Source organism: Dendrobates tinctorius, unplaced genomic scaffold (genome assembly GCF_039654945.1).
Source record: "Dendrobates tinctorius isolate UK_male_01 unplaced genomic scaffold, ASM3965494v1 ptg000011l, whole genome shotgun sequence".
NCBI classification, from domain to species: Eukaryota; Metazoa; Chordata; class Amphibia; order Anura; family Dendrobatidae; genus Dendrobates; species Dendrobates tinctorius.
This window is the reverse complement of record NW_027361679.1, coordinates 38,866,814-38,892,634: the sequence shown is the minus strand read 5'-3', so window position 1 is coordinate 38,892,634 and position 25,821 is coordinate 38,866,814. Positions and strand designations below refer to the sequence as shown.

General features: G+C 48.4%; 1 protein-coding gene across 5 annotated transcripts in view; it reads right to left on the bottom strand.

The window, feature by feature from the left end:
- Positions 1-25,821, bottom strand: part of LOC141046751 (transmembrane protease serine 11C-like) — a 149,739-nt gene that overhangs the window by 20,804 nt on the left and 103,114 nt on the right. For 4 of the 5 annotated variants that reach the window (XM_073541404.1, XM_073541401.1, XM_073541398.1 and 1 more), the window contains exon 7: positions 13,379-13,435. The exons of the other annotated variant lie outside the window; for it this stretch is intronic. In XM_073541404.1, the coding sequence (XP_073397505.1) occupies positions 13,379-13,435 (57 nt within the window). The remainder of the gene's footprint in view (positions 1-13,378; positions 13,436-25,821) is intronic. 5 annotated transcript variants of the gene reach the window in all.

The following is a 25,821-nucleotide window of genomic DNA, read 5'->3' as shown; positions in this document are numbered from 1 at the left end:
TGATATATATAGTGTGTGCTATATAGTGAGTGTTATACGTAATGTGTGTTATTCAGTGTGTATGATGTATACAGTGTATTATATATAGTGAGTGTTATACGTAATGTATGTGTTATTCAGTGTGTATGATATATACAGTGTGTTATATACTGTATAGTGCGTGTTATGCGTAATGTGTGTTAGATAGTATATGTATCATACACAGGGGTGGATTAAGGGTAGCCAGGGCCCGGGGCAGTTCAGACTCTGTGGGCCCCCCTCGTCACGTGACTGGGGTCACGAATCGTAGAGCCACACTCTACATAGAGAATAATGGGGCCTCCAGCACCGACCTCCACCCGCAGAGCCACACTCTACATAGAGAATAATGGGGCCTCCAGCACCGACCTCCACCCGCAGAGCCGCACTCCACATAGAGAATAATGGAGCCTCCAGCACCGACCTCCACCTGCAGAGCCCCACTCCACATAGAGAATAATGGAGCCTCCAGCACCGACCTCCACCTGCAGAGCCCCACTCCACATAGAGAATAATGGAGCCTCCAGCACCGACCTCCACCCGCAGAGCCACACTCCACATAGAGAATAATGGAGCCTCCAGCACCGACCTCCACCCGCAGAGCCGCACTCCACATAGAGAATAATGGAGCCTCCAGCACCGACCTCCACCCGCAGAGCCGCACTCCACATAGAGAATAATGGAGCCTCCAGCACCGACCTCCACCCGCAGAGCCACACTCCACATAGAGAATAATGGAGCCTCCAGCACCGACCTCCACCCGCAGAGTCACACTCCACATAGAGAATAATGGAGCCTCCAGCACCGACCTCCACCCGCAGAGCCGCACTCCACATAGAGAATAATGGAGCCTCCAGATCCGACCTCCACCCGCAGAGCCCCACTCCACATAGAGAATAATGGAGCCTCCAGCACCGACCTCCACCCGCACTCCACATAGAGAATAATGGGGCCTCCAGCACCGACCTCCACCCGCAGAGCCGCACTCCTCATAGAGAATAATGGGATCTCCAGCACTGACCTCCACCCGCAGAGCCACACTCCACATAGAGAATAATGGAGCCTCCAGCACCGACCTCCACCCGCAGAGCCACACTCCACATAGAGAATAATGGAGCCTCCAGCACCGACCTCCACCCGCAGAGCCACACTCCACATAGAGAAAAATGGAGCCTCCAGCACCGACCTCCTCCCGCAGAGCCACACTCCACATAGAGAATAATGGAGCCTCCAGCACCGACCTCCACCCGCAGATCCCCACTCCACATAGAGAATAATGGAGCCTCCAGCCCCGACCTCCACCCGCAGAGCCGCACTCCACAGAGAATAATGGAGCCTCCAGCACCGACCTCCACCCGCAGAGCCACACTCCATATAGAGAATAATGGAGCCTCCAGCACCGACCTCCACCCGCAGAGCCGCACTCCACATAGAGAATAATGGAGCCTCCAGCACCGACCTCCACCCGCAGAGCCGCACTCCACATAGAGAATAATGGAGCCTCCAGCACCGACCTCCACCCGCAGAGCCGCACTCCACATAGAGAATAATGGAGCCTCCAGCACCGACCTCCACCCGCAGAGGAACACTCCACATAGAGAATAATGGAGCCTCCAGCACCGACCTCCACCCGCAGAGCCGCACTCCACATAGAGAATAATGGAGCCTCCAGCACCGACCTCCACCCGCACTCCACATAGAGAATAATGGGGCCTCCAGCACCGACCTCCACCCGCAGAGCCGCACTCCACATAGAGAATAATGGAGCCTCCAGCACCGACCTCCACCCGCAGAGCCACACTCCACATAGAGAATAATGGAGCCTCCAGCACCGACCTCCACCCGCAGAGCCGCACTCCACATAGAGAATAATGGAGCTTCCAGCACCGACCTCCACCCGCAGAGCCGCACTCCACATAGAGAATAATGGGGCCTCCAGCACCTACCTCCACCCGCAGAGCCACACTCCACATAGAGAATAATGGAGCCTCCAGCACCGACCTCCACCCGCAGAGCCGCACTCCACATAGAGAATAATGGAGCCTCCAGCACCGACCTCCACCCGCAGAGCCACACTCCACATAGAGAATAATGGAGCCTCCAGCACCGACCTCCACCCGCAGAGCCACACTCCACATAGAGAATAATGGAGCCTCCAGCACCGACCTCCACCCGCAGAGGAACACTCCACATAGAGAATAATGGAGCCTCCAGCACCGACCTCCACCCGCAGAGCCGCACTCCACATAGAGAATAATGGAGCCTCCAGCACCGACCTCCACCCGCAGAGCCACACTCCACATAGAGAATAATGGAGCCTCCAGCACCGACCTCCACCCGCAGAGCCACACTCCACATAGAGAATAATGGAGCCTCCAGCACCGACCTCCACCCGCAGAGGAACACTCCACATAGAGAATAATGGAGCCTCCAGCACCGACCTCCACCCGCAGAGCCGCACTCCACATAGAGAATAATGGAGCCTCCAGCACCGACCTCCACCCGCACTCCACATAGAGAATAATGGGGCCTCCAGCACCGACCTCCACCCGCAGAGCCACACTCCACATAGAGAATAATGGAGCCTCCAGCACCGACCTCCACCCGCAGAGCCGCACTCCACATAGAGAATAATGGGGCCTCCAGCACCGACCTCCACCCGCAGAGCCGCACTCCACATAGAGAATAATGGAGCTTCCAGCACCGACCTCCACCCGCAGAGCCGCACTCCACATAGAGAATAATGGGGCCTCCAGCACCTACCTCCACCCGCAGAGCCACACTCCACATAGAGAATAATGGAGCCTCCAGCACCGACCTCCACCCACAGAGCCGCACTCCACATAGAGAATAATGGGGCCTCCAGCACCGACCTCCACCCGCAGAGCCGCACTCCACATAGAGAATAATGGGGCCTCCAGCACTGACCTCCACCCGCAGAGCCGCACTCCACGTAGAGAATAATGGGGCCTCCAGCACCGACCTCCACCCGCAGAGCCGCACTCCACATAGAGAATAATGGAGCCTCCAGCACCGACCTCCACCCACAGAGCCGCACTCCACATAGAGAATAATGGGGCCTCCAGCACTGACCTCCACCCGCAGAGCCGCACTCCACATAGAGAATAATGGGGCCTCCAGCACCGACCTCCACCCGCAGAGCCCCACTCCACATAGAGAATAATGGAGCCTCCAGCACCGACCTCCACCCGCAGAGCCGCACTCCACATAGAGAATAATGGAGCCTCCAGCACTGACCTCCACCCGCAGAGCCGCACTCCACATAGAGAATAATGGAGCCTCCAGCACTGACCTCCACCTGCAGAGCCGCACTCCACATAGATAATAATGGAGCCTCCAGCACCGACCTCCACCCGCAGAGCCGCACTCCACATAGAGAATAATGGAGCCTCCAGCACCGACCTCCACCCGCAGAGCCGCACTCCACATAGAGAATAATGGAGCCTCCAGCACTGACCTCGACCAGCAGAGCCGCACTCCACATAGAGAATAATGGAGCCTCCAGCACCGACCTCCACCCGCAGAGCCGCACTCCACATAGAGAATAATGGAGCCTCCAGCACCGACCTCCACCCGCAGAGCCGCACTCCACATAGATAATAATGGAGCCTCCAGCACCGACCTCCACCCACAGAGCCGCACTCCACATAGAGAATAATGGAGCCTCCAGCACCGACCTCCACCCACAGAGCCGCACTCCACATAGAGAATAATGGAGCCTCCAGCACCGACCTCCACCCGCAGAGCCGCACTCCACATACATGGCTGCTCTCAGTGCTCTGTGCTGTGCGCACAGGACCTGTGATGAGGTCACAGGAGGGGAGGAGTCAGGGGTCACATGATCGGGGGCCCTGACACCTTACCTCCTGTGATCTCATCACAAGCCTTTGCACGCTACCAGCAGCATCAGCGTTCACGCTACTTGTAGATGCTGCTGGTAGCAGAGCACATAATGCCGCCCCCACGGTCACTCACTTTTAGGTGGGGAGAAGATGGAGTGCCATTGCAGCAGCCAGCAGGAATGTGGTGGGGGCCCCCTTAGAAGCTCTTGTGGTGGGGGCCCCGGGGCTGAAGCCCCGCCTGCCCTGCCTATAATCCGGCCCTGCGCGGTGGCGGATTATAATGGGGCAATTTACTGGCCTGGGCTGTGGGCCCCTTAACCACACTGGGCCCGGGGCAACTGCCCAAATTGACCTCATTATAATCCGCCACTGATCATACATAGTGTGTATTATACATACTGTATAGTATAATTGCCTATTATTTCTACCTGTTGTCTGTTCCATCTGCACAACAGCAGGAGAAATTGATTCACAATCAGTGTTGCTTCCACAGTTTGATTTCACAGAAGTGTGATTTACTTGGAGTTACATTGTGTTGTTTAAGTGTTTCCTTTATTTTTTAAGCAGTGTATATATACCGGCTGTTGCCGGTCAGGGGCTTCGAGGAGCATCCTCCAATGTTAATAGGATTAATGTGTTACATTTGTTGTTATAATAAAAGGCTGTCATGTCCAATTTAATCCACCCTGGTGTTCGCCTGTTTATTTCTGGAAAGGGAAAAGTGGGGTGTGGTAGGACAGGGATGACATTATGTATGACTTGCCAATTCCCCTTGTCATGTGATTGTATCCTGGATACATATTTATATCCCGCACCTCTCTAAACATATATTTATACACACCCATAGTATATCACATCTGGTTTATTGATATTCTTTTACCTTCACAATTTTCTGTAATCTTTTCTGGGACCTTACCATTGTGTAGGACTCTTGTGACAGATTTACATTCCTGAATATCACAAACCTTATTTATGTTGGATCTTAGGTGCAGCAATTTTTTCACAATACAATACATACATTGGTCTTGTTTGCTTCTCAGTGTAATCTGATTAATCTAATTGTTGCTATGCGCCTCCTTTTAGCATTGTTTCATAACCACTGCTTATTTGTGTAATGATAAAAAATAAATCATTTTTATTATCACCACTGACCGCAATCTTATTTTTTCCTTTTTCTTTTCTGTTTGCAATATTCACCGAGGGTCACTTCCACACAAGGTGTGGGACGTATATGCACATAAATATTTCCATATCATTATATACTGCTATGCAGTGCGTATATATATACATATACAGTGTGTATGTGTATATATATATATATTCAGTGCATATATATATATATATATATATATATATAGTAGGGATTGTACTCGCTCAGGTGTAACGGGTGGCAATCAGGAGGCACGTTCCTTTTAAAGTTCACAGGGTATATTGCTTCACAAACCCACAAGCAGAACAACAACAAAAATAGCCTTTAGCTCAGGCAAAACAAAGTACAAGTGTCCAGTACTTCAGGCTCGGTCCTGGAGCCTCAACACACACAGGAATCTTCCCCCTCCCCACATACAGCCCTGTGTTAAGCAGTAGGCCACATTATATAGGTATAACCACACCCAGGAACCCATCACCTGACTAGTCACGTGACTTCGCAGGTCCTGAAACACATATAGAGGAACGATGACGACCTTTAGTGCTTACGTGCACTAAAGAAAACACTCCGGGCTACATCACAGAGACAAGCCATCTCTGTGACACATATCTCCCATCGACTATATGACCCTTAGCCATGCCACATACCTTCCCCTTCTGCCTAAAGCCATGGGGCTTAGCACTTTCCCCCACTAGACAAGGGATTAATTGAGAGGGCATCGTGTTATAATTGGGTCACTGAGGAGGAAAGCAAGACCAAGCTAAGCCACAGAAAACCAGAGAGGTTGGTAACTAAGCAGATTGCAGACCCCTGATCCTATCCACACAACTAGCAGTAGCCGTGGAGCGTACCAACGATGATCCTAGATGCCTCGACACACCCGGAGAACTAAATAAGCCTAAAGCAAGAAAGGGGAAATCTAAACTGCCCCAGAGCAGACCCCAAAGGAATAGATAGCCCCCAAACATATATTGTCGGTGAAAACACAAACGCAGGTAGGAAAATAGACTGAGCAAACGATGGGGCACACACTAGCTAGACAGGACAGGAAGGGAAAGACTCTGTCTGCAATCACGCAAAAAACCCTGCAAAAAATGCCCAACACGTCTGATAGAAAAATACTGAAGTCACTAGACTTCACCCACTATATCAGCACTCTGGCATATTCTGAAAGCAGAGCAAAAAGAGGCCAATCTAATAAGGGACAAAAACAAACTGGCACAAGCAGTAACATAAGGATGGAAATTCAGCACAGCCCCAGTCGGAGCTAGCTGAACAGACAAAACTGAAATAGACAAAACCAGATCAAATGTGAACAATAGCAAAAGAACACTTAGCTGGGCATGCAGGGACTGAGCTGGAAACTAAGACCTGAGGAGGCAGGAAAAAAAAATCACCAGCAGGGATAGAGGGAGTCGGCTGTCTTAAATTCAGTCAGAAACGCCGGATCTACAGTCATCCTCCTCATTATCAGGTGGCAGGCCTCTGTTAATTAGACCAGCTCCATTACCTCCAGTAACCACCAGAGGGAGCCCAGAAAGAGAACTCGCGACCCCTCTGTCAATATAACCAGCTCCACTACCTTCACTAGTAACCAGAGGTAAGCCAGAAAGCGAATTCACAACAGCATCGGCATTACCATGTAGTTTCCCTGCCCTATGTTCTACATGGAAGCTGAAGTCCTGCAGGACTATGAATCAGTGGGTGACCCTAGCATTTTTACCCTTTGTTTCCCTCATCCATTTGAGTGGGGCATGGTCGGATATCAACCTAAACTTACGTCTCACTAGATAGTACCGTAACGTGTCCACCGCCCACTTTATGGCCCAGCACTCCTCTATGACTGAGTAATTCCTTTCACATGAAGATAGCTTCCTACTCAGGTAGAGAACAGGATGCTCCTCCCTATGTAACTCCTGGGAAAGGACTGCTCCTACCCAGACATCTCAGGCGTCTGTCTGAAGAATAAACTGTTTCTTAAAGTCCAGGGTCATCAGAACGGGTTGCTTACACAGAGCCCCTTTCATTTCTTAGAAGGCTGACTCTGCCTCTTTGGACCATCTGACCATTACTGATTTTGTCCCCTTAAGAAGCTTGGTCAGAGGTGCAGCCACCATGGCGAAGTTTGGGATGAACATCCTGTATTATCCCACGATCCTGAGGAAGGCTCTAACTTGGTTTTTGGACAAAGGTCTCGGCCATGTTTGAATTGCCTCCACTTTACTGATTTGGGGTTTTAGTTCACCTCGACCCACTACATATCCCAGGTACTTGGCTTCTTCTTTACCCAAGGCATACTTTTGTTGGGTTTATTGTAAACCCCCCTCCCTTAGAGCATTAAACACTGCTTGGACCTTTTCCAGATGACTCTCCCAGTCCGGGCTGAAGATGACGGCGTATAGCTTATGAGGTGCAAGGATTCTATCCATAGCCCTCTGGAAGGTCGCCGGAGCTCCCTGCAGGCCAAACGGCATCCGGACATAATGGAAACATCCGTCCGGGTAGAAAATGCAGTCTTCTCCTTGGTTCTCCTGTGCCTATCGCTTTGTCAAATCCAAGGTGGTTATGTACTTAGCGGGTCAAAGTCTTTCGAGGAGCTCATCAACGCGTGGCATGGGATATGCGTCGAACTTGGAGACCTCATTCTGCTTCCAATAGTCATTGCAGAACCTCCATTCACCTTCAGGTTTTGGGACCCAGACAATCGGGCTCGACCAACCGCTCATGGATTCCTCAATGACCCCGTGCTTCAACATACGCTGCACCTCCTTGGAGATTACTTCTCGACGGGCCTCAGGAATTCGATAAGGCTTTACTGTTGTAAATTCTCTTACTTCTGAGTCGGGGATCCCTCTGGTGGTTACGGCGGGTAGTGGAGCTGGCCGGATTGACAGAAGTCTGCCACCTGACAACGATGATTGGAAATCAGGGGTTTCTGACTGGAGTATTTAAGTGAGCAGGCTTCTCTCAGTTGCTGTTGGTGATTGTATCTTCCTGTGCATTTTGAGGTCTGCTGTCTCCTGCCTGATCCTGCATTTTTCAGTTACGTGGTTCTTTTGCTAATCCTTTGCATCTGATCTGATTTTGCCTTTTTCTGCTTTACTGTGAGGGTTCAGCGTGCTCCCTGCTGGGGCAGGCTGGACCCCGCTCCATATGTTAAAACTTGTATCACTTTTCTCAGTCCCCTGTTATATTAGTCCCTTTTGCTTTGCTGCCAGTTCATACCAGAATGCTGATATAGTGGGGGAGATGTCGTGAGACCTCAGTGTTTTTTGTACATCAGTCGTGTTGGATTTTTTTTAGGGTTTTTGCGTGATTGCAGACAGTGTCTTTCCTGTCCTATCCTGTCTAGACAGTTTGGGCCCCATCATTTGCTCAGTCTATTTTCTACCTGTGTTTGTGCATCATCTTGTCTCACCAACAATATATGTTTGGGGACTATCTATTCCTTTGGAGTTCTACTCCGGGGCAGTTTAGATTTCACCTTTCTTGCTTTAGGCTTAGTTAGCTCTCCGGCTGTGCCGAGGTGTCTACGGCATCTTAAGTACGCCCCACGGCTACTGCTAGTTGTGTTGTTAGGATTAGGGGTCTGCAATCTGCTAAGTTACCAATCTTTCTGGTTTCCTGGTGGCCTAGCCTATTCCTGCCATCCTCCTCGGTGACCAGTTCATAAGACTTCACGTTCACCTGCACATGTGGCTCTGTCAGAACTTTGTGCTCAACGACCTTCGTGCACCCCGGAACTCTGAAAACAGGTCCCTGTTTTTCTGGAGCAACTCCCAGCACTGCTGTTTCTGGGCCTTCGATAGCGTCTCCTATTGTGAGCTCATCTGTACATTCTCCTTTTGTGTCCGAGGATCTCCCTCTGCTGGTGAAGGAAGGTAGTGAGGCTGATTTGGATGAAAGAAATCAAACACCTGATCAGGTGGATTGTGACTGGGTAACAGGAACTTCAGATTGGCTATAAGGCAGCCAACGCCCTTCTGAGTGGCTGGTGATTTCTCTGCTGGATTCTTGGAGACCAGTCTGATTCCTGCTTCCCAAAGATAAGTTTTTTCTCTGCTATTGAACTTATTAGTTTTGGTTTTGTTTACCTTGTTTTTTGAGTTCAGCCATCCCCGGCCGGGGATGTGCTGGATTCTTATTCCTTGATCAGTGTTCTCTTTTGCTCTGCTTTCAGAATATTCTGAGTGCTGATATAGGGTTTAAAGTCTAGTGACTTCAGGGTCCTTTTTGCTTATCAGTTGTGTTGGTAATATTTTTAGCAGGGTTTTCTCGGATTGCAGACAGCAGCTTTTCTGTCCTGTCCTTTTTAGTTAGCTTGGGCCCCATCGTTTGCTCAACCTATCTTTCCATCTGTGTTAGTGTTTTCATCTCGTTTCACCGTCATTATATGTTGGGGGCTGCCTATTGCTTTGGGGTCTGCTCTGGGGCAGTCAGTTTTCCCTTTTCTCTCTTTAGGCTTATTTAGATCTCCGGCTGTGATGAGGTGTCTAGGATCACCGTAGGAACACTCCACGGCTACTGCTAGTTGTGTGATAGGATTAGGGGTCTGCAATCCGCTAGTTTCCAACCTCTCTGATTTTCTGGGCTGAGCTTGTGTTTTGTTTTTTCCTCCTCGGTGACTCAATCATAACAGTCTCCGCTATAGAAACCCCTTCAACCTCACCTTCTGGGTTGCCCAGCAAGCACGGAGTTACCGCTGGCTCTCTATCTTGCCATGGCTTGATAAGGTTGACATGGTAAACCTGGTTTGGTTTCCATCTTCCTAGTTGGTGAATTGTATAGGTTACCTCACCAAGCTTCTCCGCCACCTTATACGGCCCTTGCCATTTGGCCAAGAACTTGCTCTCCACCGTCGGAACTAGTACGAGAACTCGGTCTCCTGGATTGAACTGCCTCACTCTTGCAGACCGGTTGTAGACCCTGGCCTGAGCTTCTTGTGCCTGGCGGAGGTGTTCTTTCACAATGGACATCACCTTCACAATCATCTGCTGCATCAGTGCCACATGCCCATTGAGCTTCTGTGGGGCGTGACTTCGACTTCCCAGGATTCCTTGGCTATATCCATGAGACCTTGCCGATGTCGGCCATACAGAAACTCGAAGGGCAAGAACCCTGTGGAGGCCTGGGGAACTTCACGGATGGAAAACAGCAGATATGGTAAGAGACAGTCCCAATCTCTACCGCCTTTCTCTATGGCTTTTCTTAGCATGCTCTTCAGTGTCTTGTTAAATCTCTCAACAAGGCCATCAGACTGAGGATGGTACACTGAAGTCCTCATCTGGGAGATTTGCAGGACCTTGCACAACTCCCTCATCACCTTGCTCATAAAAGGTGTCCCCTGGTCAGTCAAGATCTCCTTCGGCAAACCTGCCTGGGAAAACACATGGACCAACTCGCGGGCTTTACTCTTTGCGGAGGAATTTCTGAGGGGCATTGCCTCAGGATAGCGTGTGGCATAGTGCAGGATGACTAATATATACTGATGGCCCTGGGCTGATTTAACTAAGGGACCGACCAAGTCCATGGCATTCCTCTCAAATGGCACCTCAAAAATGAGCAATGGCACCAGGGGGCTCTGGAAGTGAAAGGTGGGGGCAGTTAACTGACATGTAAGGCAGGACCTGCAATGGTTTACTATTTCCCGGTGACACCAGGCCAATAGAACCTCTGCACAACCCGTTCCTGCTTTTTTTCCACCCCCAGGTGTCCATTCAAGATGTGTGAATGGGCCATGTCCAACACTTTCCGTCTATAGGGGCCTGGCACTATCAATTGCTCTACCAACTCCTCCCTTATTTTCGTAACCCGGTATAACAACTTCCCACTCATCATAAAATAGGGAAATCTTGTGTCAGCCCCCCACTCCTGTGCAACCCCATTAATGACGGTGACATTGTTGAAGGCTTCCCTCAGAGTTGGGTTCCTATGTTGGGCAGTCCCAAAATTCTCACAGATCACACCTAACTCTGGAATGTAAGATACAGGGGACACCCCCTCTCATCCCCTACAAGGACACAAAAAGGAAACCCGTCTGCCACTGGTTGTGGCGATACCTTATAGGGTGTAACAAGTCCCGAACGATGCCAACTTCATGGGACTCCATGTCATGTGCCATTTGAATGTCCACTCTGGCCATAGGGTAGTCCTTTGCATCACCATGTATGCACCGAACGCCGACCTTTTTCCCCGAAAGTAGGTTGAGAGGAAAAGTGGCCCTCACTAGGGTCATCAAGCTCCCGGAGTCTAGCAGCTGCTCGACTGTTCACCTTCACGGGACACACTTGAGGTCTCTCGTTAGGTGGAGAGTTCACACTGTAGGCTGGATAGGCATAGTATGAACTACGGTGTCCCATGCAGCAGTCCATCTGCTCGGTGGTCTGGGTACAACGGGCAGCTATATGTCCTGGCCCGTGGCACCTCCAGCAAATAACATCACCTGTAGGGACCTTGGGCACCACCTCCCCTGCCCCTTTTGACCTTGGATGCTGCACCCTTTTTGGGACTCCGCCCCCTGCTGGGACCCCAAATACGGAATGGGCTGCCTCCCCAAGGAGCCTTCCATCCCCTGGTATCTCTCAACCAGTCCGACCAGTTCATCGGCATTCTGGGGATCACCCTGGGCATCCCAAGTCTGTAGGGGTCTCGGCAGGGATTGCACAAACTGATCCATCACCACTCATTCTACCATCTGCGCAGGTGTTGAGGACTCTGGCTGCTGCCATTTCTGGACCCAGGTGCAACAGGTCACACATTTGGGAGCGAGGCGATTTGTCCCGGTGATAGCCCCAGCGGTGAACTCGCTGTGCCCTGACAGTTATTGTCACCCCCAAACATGCGAGAATCTCAGCTTTCAGTTTGTGATACTCCTTGGCGTCTTGCAAAGTCAAGTCATATTACGCCTTCTGGGGCTCCCCCATCAGGTGTGGCGCCAGTACCTCTGCCCACTGCTCTGGCGGAAGTTTTTTTCCTCTCAACCACCCTCTCAAACACCGTCAGGAAGGCCTTAACATCATCCTCAGAGGTCATTTTCTGCCATGCGCGTATTACTGCCTTCCTAATGTGGGCATCATCAGTCAGACCTGGGGTTGGAGCGCTCGTCCTGCCCTGGATGGCAGTTGCCAGAAGCAGCAACCCCTCATAGGGTATAATGTAGCCCCCTCATAGGGTATAATGCAGCCTTCCCTCATAGGGTATAATGCTGCCTAACCCTCACACATAGAATATAATGCAGCTTCCCCTCATAGGGTATAATTCAGCCTCTGCCCACAGCCTCCCCTCATAGGAGTATAATGCAGCTCCCCTCATGGGGTAAATGCAGCCTTTTTCATAGGATATAATGTAGTCCCCTCATAGCGTATAATGCAGCCCCCCTCATAGGGTGTAATGCAGTCTCCCTCATAGTGCATAATGTAACCTCCTTATAAAGTATAGTGAAGCCTCTCCTCATAGGGTATAATGCAGCCTTCCCCCCACAGAATATAATGCAGCCTCCTCTCATAGGGTATAATGCAGCCTCCCCTCATAGGGTATAATGCAGCCTTCCCTCATAAGGTGTAATGCAGCCTTCCCTCATAAGGTGTAATGCAGCCTTCTCCCCACAGAATATAATGCATCCTCCCCTCATAGGATATGATGCAGCAGGTGGTGGCTTTTGGGACTGTTACCCCCATCTTCTGCATCTACTGTCTCTGTTATTAGGGACAGCAGGTGTCGGATGATGGGGGTAACAGTCCCAAAAGCCACCACTTGCTGTTGTTCAGACTTTAATATAACACTCATCATTCTCCTCTGCTCGCTGGCAGAGCAGGGGAGAATAATGACAGCCAGCTTCAGCATCTGCCGCCGGGGAAACAGCGCTTACAGTAGCGCTTCTTTCCCGGCGGCCGTCTGTGTCACACGGAGGACATCAAAGCGTGTTCTCTGTGTGCACTTGTGTGGGATGTTTTGCCGTCCATGATGACGGCAAAAAACGGACATGTCAGCGTGTTTTGCCTACGGACACACGGTCCGTGGAAACACACTGACATGTGCATAGACCCATTCATTTGAATGGGTCTACGTGTGTACGGGTCTACGTGTACGTGTGAAAACTGTCTCCACATGTACTGGAGACATGGTCGTGTGAAACAGGCCTTATACATTGTGAGTGTTATACATGTGTGCGTCAAACATAGTGTGTGTTATACATACTGGTTTATATCATTATGTGTTCAATAAACTGGGTCTGAGTTGCAATACCAGGCACAGCTTATGGACAAAAGGGGTGCTATTTCTGGGGGAAAAAGCAGTGGAGTTAATAGTGACTTATAATGGATGGTTAGTAGTGTATAGTAATACACACCTGGAGAGGTCTTAACAGGGATCTGAGTAGTTGCAATAAGGGCCACACTGCTTGGTACTGCAAAATGAAAGGAGTGAGAAGACAATGATTATTTTGAGGCTAGAATAACATGTGATGTCACATTCTCTGCAGTTTTATTTGTGACAGAATGGTTTAAGACTTGTCATATGTGTAATCACTTGACATGAGACCTGATTATTCTAATCAGCAATGTTCACTGTGTTGTAATTCCATCACTAATGAGTGCATTTATTAGGCCTCCTTAAGACATCAGTTTTTTTTTACCTAAGAGAAAAACAGACTGAGTTTCATCACATATTTTCATCATGGTTTTTTAATTTTTTTCACAGATGGAAAAAATAAAAAAGTTTCTTCATCTTCTCCTTTGTATAGACATCACACAAATAAATAAATGGCATCATAGTGCAATATGATTTTTTTCACTGACCCATAGACTTTCATTGCTGAGTTTGACCTGACACTTGGATCAATATTGGAGATGTCTCTGTGATTTTGCAAAGTTAGTCTGCAATAAATCACTGACATGTGAACAGACCCATAGACTATAATAGGGGTGAGCGCTATACGTGAAAAACACAAATAGCACTCATACGTGAAAAACTAACGTGTGAATGAGCCCTTACATAGCTACTCGGGAGTTTTTTCCAATGGGAGGTGTATGCTTTTTTTATATAGCTCAAATGCATCAAAATAAAAAAAATAAACTAACTCATGTAAATAGTTTACATGAAAAATGTCCTCCTTTTTGTTTATAACCTTCCAATACACAACTACACCTCCGTGGGTAAGGGCAGTCTCACATGTCCAGATAATTCTGGTACCGGAGCTATCCATGTCCGTGTGGATACGTGGTACTTCCGTGTGGCAACCGTGTGCCACATCAGGATCACACATACAGCCACCGGGGAAGAAGCGCTACAGTAAGCACTGTTTCCCGGCGGCTGATGCTGAACACGGCTGTCATTCTCCTCTCCTGCTCTGCCAGCAACAGCGAGCAGGAGAGAATGAATGAAAACCTGACGTGGGATCCCCCTCTGTTTGTGAACCAACCCGGCAAAACTCACAGCTGGGGGCTGCTATTCTCAGGCTAGTAAGGGGCCATTGATCTTGGCCCCCCCAGCCTAAAAACAGCAGCCCGCAGCTGCCCAGGAAAGGCGCATCTATTAGATGCGCCTATTCTGGCGCTTTGTCGGGTTCTTCCCACGCCCACATTGCTCCTCCTTATTGTTGTCCTTTGGGCAATGTCAAAGGACTAAAGATGACCATCCATATAGCATAGCTGTCATCTTAACCCTTTAATTTCCAAGTGATTTTACATTTTTTATTTTCCCATCGATATAGCCATATGAAGGCTCATTATTTGTGGGACAAGTTACAGTTTTGATTGACCCCATTCACTTTATCATATAACATACAGAAAGAAGGTGAGCAAAAAAATTCAAATGGTATAAAATGATAAAAGAAATTTACTTCCATCATAGATTTTTGAGTTTCATTTTTACGATATTTATTGTGCTAGAATTCTAAAATGCATATAGCATTTTTCAGGTCAGTACGAATATTGATACCAAACCTATGATTATTAAAAAAAAAAAAAAATTTTAAGAGAGGTGGGGTGACCAAGAAACAAAAATGTTGGAGTTTTGATTTTGTGCCTATTTACAGGGTTTATTGCATGGATTAATTACTATTATATTCTGATAGAGCAGAATTATACAGACGTTATAATACCAGATACATTTATTGCTTTTGATTTTTTTTATATTTATTTTTAAGCTGAGAAAAGAACGTGAAGATTTTAGATTTTTTTTTAAAAATTTTTTAAATTTATTTTATTTTATAGTTTATGGCAAGACCATACATGACAAACACTTTTACCTATAGTGCCCCCCCTCCATTTTCTTATAAATTGTAAGCTAATGACCAAGGCCCTCACTTCTTTTGCAACTGTTGAACTACGGTATGTGTTACTTGGTAATATCCTTATTGTCTGCACATGCCCCTGCTAAATTGTAAACTGCTGAGGAATATCTTGGCGCTATATAAATAAAATTATCATCATTATTTATTATTAATTAGCAAACGTGAACATGCGAATCTTTGATCGCACAACATAACTTCTGTATTGAAGTACAGTGGTTTGCGAAAGTATTCACCCTGTTGACTTTTTAACTATTTTGCTACATTACAACCTGTGTTTAAATAGTAACATAGTTTTGAAGGCTGAAGGAAGACCTTATGTCCATCTAGTTCAGCCTATTTTTAGTGCAGCTGTTCTGCATTGTTGATCCTGGGGAAGGCAAAAAACCCACAGAGTAGAAGCCAATTTTCTCCATAGGGAAAAAGATTCCTTCCCCTTAGGCTGGTTTCACATTCGCGCTTTTTAAGCGCACGCACGGCCGGGGGTAGCTCCGCCCCCGATCCGGCTCTCTGCCCGGCGTGCCCGCCCCATCCTTGTAGCGCCGCCTCCTAGCGCACAGCGGCGCCTGCGATCGGCGCACCCTATCTTTAGCATAGGGTGCGCAGATCGTGCGCAGGCCGTGCGCTAGTTGCGCTTTGACCTGCGCTGCGCACTTTTGACGGTGCGCCGTGCGCGCCAAAATCAAACTTTTCGGATTTTGGCGCGCACGGCGCACCGTCAAAAGTGCGCAGCGCAGGTCAAAGCGCAACTAGCGCACGGCCTGCGCACGATCTGCGCACCCTATGCTAAAGATAGGGTACGCCGATCGCAGGCGCCGCTGTGCGCTAGGAGGCGGCGCTACAAGGAAGGGGCGGGCACGCCGGGCAGAGAGCCGGATCGGGGGCGGAGCTACCCCCGGCCGTGCGTGCGCTTAAAAAGCGCGAATGTGAAACCAGCCTAAGCTGGGTCTACCATCTACCTATAATATGTTATTCGTAACCTTCTATACTGTTACTCACAATAAAAGCATCCATTCCTTTCTTAAATTCATTCAGTGAGTTGGCCATCACCACTTCCTCAGGATTGTAATCCAATTTGTGTGTGATGCATCAGCACTAAATAGCATAAGTTGGTGAAGTGAGAAAAATACGGGCATAAATTTAATTTATTTGATTAAATAACTAAATATTGCCATGTGCATATGTATTCACCCTTTTGCTGCGAAGCCCCTAAAAATTTCTTGTGCAAACAATTACCTTCATAAGTCAGATGTTTAGTGAAAGGAAGCCCACCTGTGTGCAATCTAAGTGTCACATGGTGTAAGTATATGCACACCTTTTCTGAAAGGCCACAGAGGCTGCAACACCATGTGGACCAAGGCGATCTCCAAACTAGTAAGGAACAAAGTTGTTGAGACGTACAAGTCTTGGTTGGGTTATAAAAAAAAATGTCCCAGTCTCTGATGATCCCCTGAAGCACCATCAAGTTTCTCAACTGGAAAGAACATGGTACCACAACCAATCTGCCAAGAGAGGGTCACCTACCAAAACTCTCAGGCCGGGCAAGGAGGGCATTAATCAGAGAGGCAGCACAGAGACCAAAGGTAACTCTGAAGGAGCTGCAGAGTTCCCAAGCAGAGACTGGAGAATCTGTCCATATGACCACAATAAGCCATACACTCCATAGAGGTGGCTTTAATGAAAGGGGGTAGCAGAAAATACCTTAAGGCTGTGGGCCCACGTAGTGTTTTAAAACGCTCACTAAAAACCGGACTCCTTCCCAGAAATCGCGCGGTTTTACCGCGATTTTGATCGCGATTTTCGCGTGCGATATTCAAGCACTTTCCAAGCGATTTGAAGCATCATAGTGTTTGACAAGTGTGACCAGGTTTTTACTATTGAGGCCGCCTATGCGGCATCAATAGTAAAAGATAGGATGCTAAAATATTTTTTTTAAAAATCGGGGTATATTTACCTTCCGGCGTCCCGCGCTGCATTCCCGGGCCACAGCGTTCCCAGTAATGCCTTGCGAGACCTGTGATGACGTAGTCTCGCGTTGCTATAGCGATCTCGCGAGACCACGTCATTACAGGGCCTTGCCGCAAGGCATTACTGGGAACGCTAGGCCGGGAATGCAGCGCGGGACATCGGAAGGTAAATATACCCCGATTTTTTTATTCTTTTTTTTACAGGGGTATGGTACCCAGGGCCTGGAGGACAGTCTCCTCTCCTCCACACCGTGGGTACCAACCGCACATGAGACGCTTAACTTCCCGCATGGTGGGCATAGCCACATGCGGGAAGTAAGTGATTCTCATGCATTCCTATGGGTGCGGAATCGCGGCAATTCTTTGCGATTCCGCACAAAAGAATGAGCATGCTGCAATTTTTTCCGCGATGCGATTCTGCCGCAGGAAAAAGCGCAGCATTAGCACAGCATGTGCGGAATGCCATAGGAATGCATGGGGGGCGTTCTGTACATGATTTTTAAGAGTTTTTGCGCCGAAAATCGCGGCAAAAACGCTTAAAAATCGCTACGTGGGCACATAGCCTAAGAGTATATGCACACGTTGCTGATTACCCTGCAGATTTTTCTGCGTGGATGTTGCTAAATCCGCAGGTAAAATGACCTGCGATTTACTGCGGATTTCCTGCAGTTTTTTGTGCTGATTTCACCTGCGTTTTTACACCTGCGGATTCCTATAATGGAAGAGGTGTAAAAACGCAGCCGAAACCGCTCAAAGAATTGACATGCTGCGGATTCAAATCTGCAGAAAAATCCACAGCATGTGCACAGCATTTTTCACTTTACATTGACTTGAATGGTACTGTACACCGCAGGAGAATCTGCTGCGGATCCGCAGGGCCAAATCCGCTGTATATCCACAGCAGAATCCACAACGTATGCACATACCTGAAGAGTATGTCTCCACTGCCCGGATTATATCAGGATTTGCTGCGGATTGGACGCTGCGTCCAGCCGCAGCGTCCAATCCGCAGCGTCCAGATGTTACAGCATAGTGGAGGGGATTTTATGAAATCCCGTCTCCACTATGCGTGCAGGGCAGGACGCTCCGTCTACTCATGATAAATAACCCAGTCTATGGATATGATGCAGTGATTCCGCATGTGTTCAATGAACACATGCGGAATCACTGCGCGTACAACAGGGGGCAGCACTTTGGGCGGAGTGGGGTTTCTGCTCCAACCAAAGCGCTGCCAGTACGCAGCATGGACACATACCCTTACTCCCACACAAAAATTATTAGGCTTGTTTTCCATTTGATAAAAGACGTGGGAGACTCACCAAATGTATGCAGTAAGGTGCTTTGGTCAGATGAGAACAAAATGGAACTTTTTGGCCACCAAGGTAAATGATATGTCTAGTGCACAACCATCACAGCTCATCACATCAAGAACACCATCCCCACAGTGAAACATGGGGTGGCAGCAACATACTGTGGGGATTTTTTTTCGGCAGCAGGGACAGGGAAAATGGTCCAAGTCGAGGGGAAGATGGATAGTGAGAAATACAGAGGTATTCTTAAGCATATTCTGTTTCAGTCTGTCAGTGATTTGAGACTGGGATGGAGATTCACCTTCCAACAAGACAATGATCCAAAGCATACCGCTACAGCAACACTTGAGTAATTAACCCCTTAACGACCAGGGGTATTTTTGGTTTTGCATTATCTTTTTTTTTTTCTCCCCAGAGCCATAACTTTTATGTTTTTTTTGGTCAAAATATCCAAAAGAGGGCTTGTTTTTTGCGGGACGAGTTGTACTTTTGAAAGATACCATTGGTTTTTCATGTTGTGTAACAGAAAATGGGGGAAAAAAATTCCAAGTACGGTGAAATTGCAAAAAAAAAGTGCAATCCCACACTTGTTTGGCTTTTTTTTACTAGGTTCACTAAATGGTAAATCTGACCTACCATTATGAATCTCCCTGCCATTACGAGTTCATAGACACCAAACATGCCTAGGTTCTTTTTTTATCTACATTGTGAAAAAAATTCTTAAGTGTGGTTTTTTTTTTTTTGCTGGTTTTTTTTTTTTTTTTTTACAAAAATTGCCACTTTCCGAGACCTGTAGGGTCTCCATTTTTTGGGATCTGGGGCCGGGTGAGGGATTATTTTTTACATGCCGAGCTGACGTTTTTATTGATACCATTTTGAGGCAGATACAATCTTTTGATGACCCGTTGCTGCATTTTATTGCAATGTTGTAGCGACCAAAAAAACATTCTGGCGTTTTGATTTTTTTTCTTGCTACGCCGTTTACCGATTTGATTATTTTATATTGATATATCGGGCGATTTTGAATGCGGCGATACCAAATATGTGTATATTTGATTTTTTTTTTTTTTTTTTTTTTTTTTATTATGAATGGGGTGAAAGGGGAATTATTTGAACGTTTTTATTTTAAATATTTTTAAAACTTTTTTTTTTTTTTTTTTGCTTTTTGCATGCTTCAATAGTTTTCATGGGAGACTAGAAGCTGCACTTGTCCGATCACCTCTGATACATAGAGCAGGGCTTATTTTAAAGAAGAAACACCTGTCATTAATGATTGTTGTAAAAACCATGCGCTGATTTTTTTTTTTTTTTTTCCCCCCCATTTTCTGTTCCGCAGATTCCTGGCTACCTTATCTCTACATTTTGAATTCCGCATTGGAGTGTCCACCCTTTCTGGGATTGTTGGAGACACCTGTTGTGCTTTATGTGATGTTATGCATGAGGAATTCCTCCCCCAACCCACAACTGAATTCTGGCTGAAAAATGCTGCAAAATTCCAGGACATTTGTAATTTTCTTAACTGTTTGGGGGCTGTGGACAGCAAACACATTCGAATTAGGAAACGTGCTGGAAGTGGATCTGAGTACTTCAATTACAAAAAATATTTTTCTATTGTTTTCATGGCAATTGCAGATGGTGACTGTCGATTTGTCGCTGTGTACGTTGACTCATTTGGACGAGGAAATGACTCAGACTTTCAAAAACTCTGACATGGGCCAACGTTTGTATGGGAATAATTTCAATTTTCCACAGCCACGACCTCTTCTAACTGAAATTTCAAATGTGTGTCAACCTCATAAAACCGTACTCAAGTCAGGACTTGAATCACACCAAACGGATTAACAACTACCGACTGACAAGGGCACGAAGAACTGTGGAGTATGCCTTTGGTTTGCTGGCATCTAAATGGCGCATTTTGGGAACACCCATCAATTTAACACCCCTGCTCCATAAGGTGCGAAGACTGTGCTCGCACATCCGCCGGTCGCCCGTACACTCCAGTCGTATGCAGAAGCTGCAGCGATTGCTCCAACTTCCCAAGCACCGCCTAATTATCGACGTTGCAACAAGGTGGAACTCCACCCTGCACATGGTTCAGAGGCTGTGCAAACAGAGGCAGGCTGTAATTCATTTGTGGGAGGATACACGGGCAGGCAGTTTGCAGGCAGACATGGAGTTGTCTGGTGTGCAGTGGTCGAAGCTGAAAGTAAAGTCCTTCAGTGTTTTGAGGAATGCACACGGCTGGTAAGTGCAGACGACGCCATCATAAGCATGAGCATCCCACTTATGCATCTGCTCATGCAAACTTTGATGCACATTAAGGAGCAGGCGTCTGCAGCCGAGGAGGAAGAGGAGGAGGGAAGCCTTGATGACAGTCAGCCATTGTCTGCTCAGGGAAGTCTCGTGGACGAGGTGGAGGCAGAAGAGGAAGAAGAGGAGGATGATGGGGATGATTATTTTGGGGAGGAGGATGCTTCTCAGGGGGCAAGAAAAAATGTTGGCATGGCAAGGTCAGGTACAGGGTTTGTGCGTGACTGGAGGGATGTTGATTTGCCAGAAAGTGCTCCTCCACCCTGCACTCGCAGTGCATCATTGACACCTGGAACATTGGCCCACATGTCTGATTATGCCTTGCAGATCCTAAATGGGACTCCCGCATTGCCAAAATGATGAACGATGACGACTACTGGTTGGCCAGCATCCTGGATCCACGCTATAAAGACAAATTCCAAAACATCATGCCACAGGAGAACCTAGAGCTAATATTGGCTAAAAAACAAGCAACTCTGGTAAACCGTGTTACACCGCTCCGCCATACTCACCCGACCTCCGCTCCCACGCCGCAGCCTCTCTCCACCCAACAGCCGCGGCGGTCACCTGAGACGGGCTCGCGACCGATGCCTTCCCTGCATGCTATGCGCATGTGCCATAGGCCGCGGCCGCGCCTCCTTCCTGCTTCTTATGCTCCGGCTGTGCCCTGATCCGGAAGCACCTTTGGACCAATGGCTGACCAGATGGGGCCATATCAGGCCACTTCCCCCTGAGGGAGGCGCCTGATCGTTGTGTTTCCTAGCACTCTGGCCTCGATTCATCGTGTGCTCTCTGCTCCTGCAGTTCCGTTCTCGGCTGCTCCCCACAACAGCCTCTCAGTTTTGCTACCTGTGTTCCTGTCGTCCTGCTCCAGTCCTGTCTCCAGTGTTCCTGTCGTCCTGCTCCAGTCCTGTCTCCAGTGTTCCTGTCGTCCTGCTCCAGTCCTGTCTCCAGTGTTCCTGTCGTCCTGCTCCAGTCCTGTCTCCAGTGTTCCTGTCGTCCTGTCTCCAGTGGTCCTGTCTCCAGTGTTCCTGTCGTCCTGTCTCCAGTGGTCCTGTCGTCCTGCTCCAGTCCTGTCTCCAGTGTTCCTGTCGTCCTGCTCCAGTCCTGTCTCCAGTGTTCCTGTCGTCCTGCTCCAGTCCTGTCTCCAGTGTTCCTGTCGTCCTGCTCCAGTCCTGTCTCCAGTGTTCCTGTCGTCCTGCTCCAGTCCTGTCTCCAGTGTTCCTGTCGTCCTGCTCCAGTCCTGTCTCCAGTGTTCCTGTCGTCCTGCTCCAGTCCTGTCTCCAGTGTTCCTGTCGTCCTGTCTCCAGTGTTCCTGTCGTCCTGCTCCAGTCCTGCCTCCAGTGTTCCTGTCGTCCTGCTCCAGTCCTGCCTCCAGTGTTCCTGTCGTCCTGCTCCAGTCCTGCCTCCAGTGTTCCTGTCGTCCTGCTCCAGTCCTGCCTCCAGTGTTCCTGTCGTCCTGCTCCAGTCCTGCCTCCAGTGTTCCTGTCGTCCTGCTCCAGTCCTGCCTCCAGTGTTCCTGTCGTCCTGCTCCAGTCCTGCCTCCAGTGTTCCTGTCGTCCTGCTCCAGTCCTGCCTCCAGTGTTCCTGTCGTCCTGCTCCAGTCCTGCCTCCAGTGTTCCTGTCGTCCTGCTCCAGTCCTGCCTCCAGTGTTCCTGTCGTCCTGCTCCAGTCCTGCCTCCAGTGTTCCTGTCGTCCTGCTCCAGTCCTGCCTCCAGTGTTCCTGTCGTCCTGCTCCAGTCCTGCCTCCAGTGTTCCTACTCCTGTCATTCCTCCTCGTTCCAGTCTTTTGTCTCTCTTCATTCCAGCCTCTTGCTTCCAGTCTTGTTCTGTTATTCTTTACTCCAGTCTCAGTCTTACTCCGGTCCATCCTGAGCCGCCCCTCTCGGTACCGGCTACCGTGGTACTCGATCCCCTGGGCCTGCTCCTAACGGTCCCTGTATAGGGGTCGGTTTCATCTGGCAGCTCGCCCGGGGCCCCTCAGTGCCACGGTCCAGAGGATCCACTCCCGGAGGTTCCTTCTCCAGACCACCCACGCTAACCCATCGTTTGTTTGAGGCATTCGCAGCACACAGCGGCGGTGATGTTTTTCCAATGAACCGTAGGGGGCAACATGGAAGAGGTGTTCGTGGTGCACACAGCCGAAGTGGCGTTGGACACAGGCGTTCCATGACCATGTTGTGGACTGATTTTTCAAGTACCGCTCACACGACTGGTAATACTGCATCGATCGAAAGTGACAGGAGACAGCAGTTGTCAACTATGGTAACAAACTACTTCTCCTCCCATATTGATTTTCTCCCTCACTGGTCATTCCCCTTTGACTATTGGGCCAATAAACTTGACACTTGGCCTGAATTGGCACAATATGCCTTACAGGAGCTCGCTTGCCCTGCTGCTAGTGTGTTATCTGAACTAGTCTTCAGTGCTGCTGGATCAATCCTGACAGAAAAAAGGACCCCTCTGTCGACCCAAAATGTTGATGATCTAACCTTCATTAAAATGAACAATGCATGGGTTTCAAAGGATTTTGTCCCACCCTCCCCTGCTGACATGTAGGTTGCCAGAAAAATGACTTGCTTTTGTCCTCCTCTTCCGTGGACTTCTCCAATTACTCCATTTGCAGCTGCTGAATGTCCAACATCAACATATGCCATTTTTTCCACCTCCCTAACTGGGCTGTCTCCACCCACAGGGCCAGGGACACCACCTGGCGCACGCACCCGTGCGAGTGCCGTTGCCCTGGACAGGTGGGTGGGCACACTCTTTGGCAACGGCACTGGCACAAGGTCCCTCATAGTAGAATCAAGTGTCTGACGGTGGGGGTGCACACCTGCCGTCAGACACACCGGCGTACTATGAGGGGCCCTGTGCCAGTACCGCCGCCCACGAGTGAGCCCCCCTACTGGGCCTGAGACCGTCTGAGTCTGCCTCCTGATATATAGACATAGGTTTTTAATGTTTAAACTATGCTATATATACCTGTTATCCGGTGATACTATACCCTTTCTCAACTTTGTACAATCACGTCAAATCCATACTGGGCCTGAGACCCTCTGAGTCTGCCTCCTGATATATAGACATAGGTTTTTCAGGTGTACACTAAGCTACATATATACCTGTTATCCGGTGATACTGTACCCTTTCTCAACTTTCTACAATCTTGTCGAATGCATACGGGGCCTGAGAACGTCTGAGTCTGCCTCCTGATTAGACATGAGCGGTGTTCGAGTCGACCTGTTCGCCAAGTTAAAATTCTAGCTGTTTTGGGCGGTGTTAGATCCGTTTGTCGAACTCGAACACTTTGCTTAAAATTCGACTGTTCGAGGTTCCGTTCGAGAACGGTTCGTTCACCAAAAGCGTAACTTCATTTTCACATTAATAATGGTTTTCAATGTTAATGGACTGTTTCATGGCATAGTAGCGGTGTGTGGTAGCAAGCGATGTAGTACACCTGTCAAGGAGCTACACCGTGTGTGTTTCTAATTATTTTTTACCGCATCTTGTCCAGAAAATCCTTTTGGGCCTTGTAGCACTGTCTGCTACTCAGCAGAGGAGCCCACCAGTGAACCAAGCTATGCCGCCTGTTTATGTAAGAACTGCGTGCTACTCAGCATAGGAGCCCAGCTGTTAAGCAAGCTACAGCACCTGTGGTTTGGACACTTAATTTTTTTATCTTTTCTGGAATGCCAGTTAGGCCTAATTCCGGAATTCCAGTTGACCTGCACTTACTGGGAAATCCTCGTTCGCGGGGAAGAATTGGAATCCCAGATCCCCAACACTAACGGGGTTCAGCGGGTTATCTGCACTTTTAAGCGACACACGCTGGACCTTTCAGTGTAGTGCGCATGCAGCCCCAGACATATTAAGGGCATGACAGACCTGTTATTGATCGATCTTGCGTGCCAGAGCCTCGCGTGTCCCTCTAGTAATCTTGATGCGTACCGCGGGGGCAAGCCGGAGTCTCGTTCGTTAACGGAATTAAGCTGAAAAATCGCTAGCACAACTAAAAACGGACATCCACCACCACTCACAGAATCAACAAAGCTTGCAGTCTGTCAATCTTTTCTGTAGCTTGCATGGTTGAGGTTTCCCGGGTGGAGTCAAATTAATCTGCAGGCTCCACTCCTGATGGTGCCCTCTGGACATTCCTTTAAGGTTCAGCTTTGCAACCATACTGCCCCCGGAAACCAAACACTTTGCCTTCATGGACGCTGTTCGGAGGTTCGTGGGAATAACGCCGCCCGATCGGCAGTTGGCCTAATTTATGGTGGGAAGTCCGACGGTATATGATCATCTTCAATTTCAGATTTTTACTGTTTTTTGGTATTTTACATTTTTATTCCAGCCTTTCTTGACTTCATAAGGGCATGACATGCCTATATCTGTGTCTCCTCCTCCTCCTTTTACTCCTCCACCTCTTCTTCTATATGTAGTTGCCGTTTTCCATATGTTATTTTTGTATTCTGAGCATTTTGTCGGCTTTGGGACACCTTTTAAGGTGTTTTGTAATTGTTTTCTATGTGTTTGTATGTGTTTGTGTTTGCCTGCCATTGTTTTCAATGGTGTTCGATGTTGTTCGTCGAACGTTCGACAAACATTCTACGAACTTGCCTCGTGCTCGATGAACCAAAACGAACTGGAACACTAGCGGGGTGGCTCAACACTACTCCTGAATATGTAGACGTACATTTTTAATGTTTAAACTATGCTATATATAAAAAAATAAATACACCGCGCTATACTGGGAACTGAAAAAATAATATAACTGAGTACTTACTTGCTGATGTGTGAAAAAATCACGTGGTGGTGGATGTATAGCAGTATTCTGATGCAGGAAAGATGTATATCTTTGTACCGTGTTAGCCAGTGGATAGAAAAATATTCAGGATTGAGAGTCCTCAGTAGTTGATAC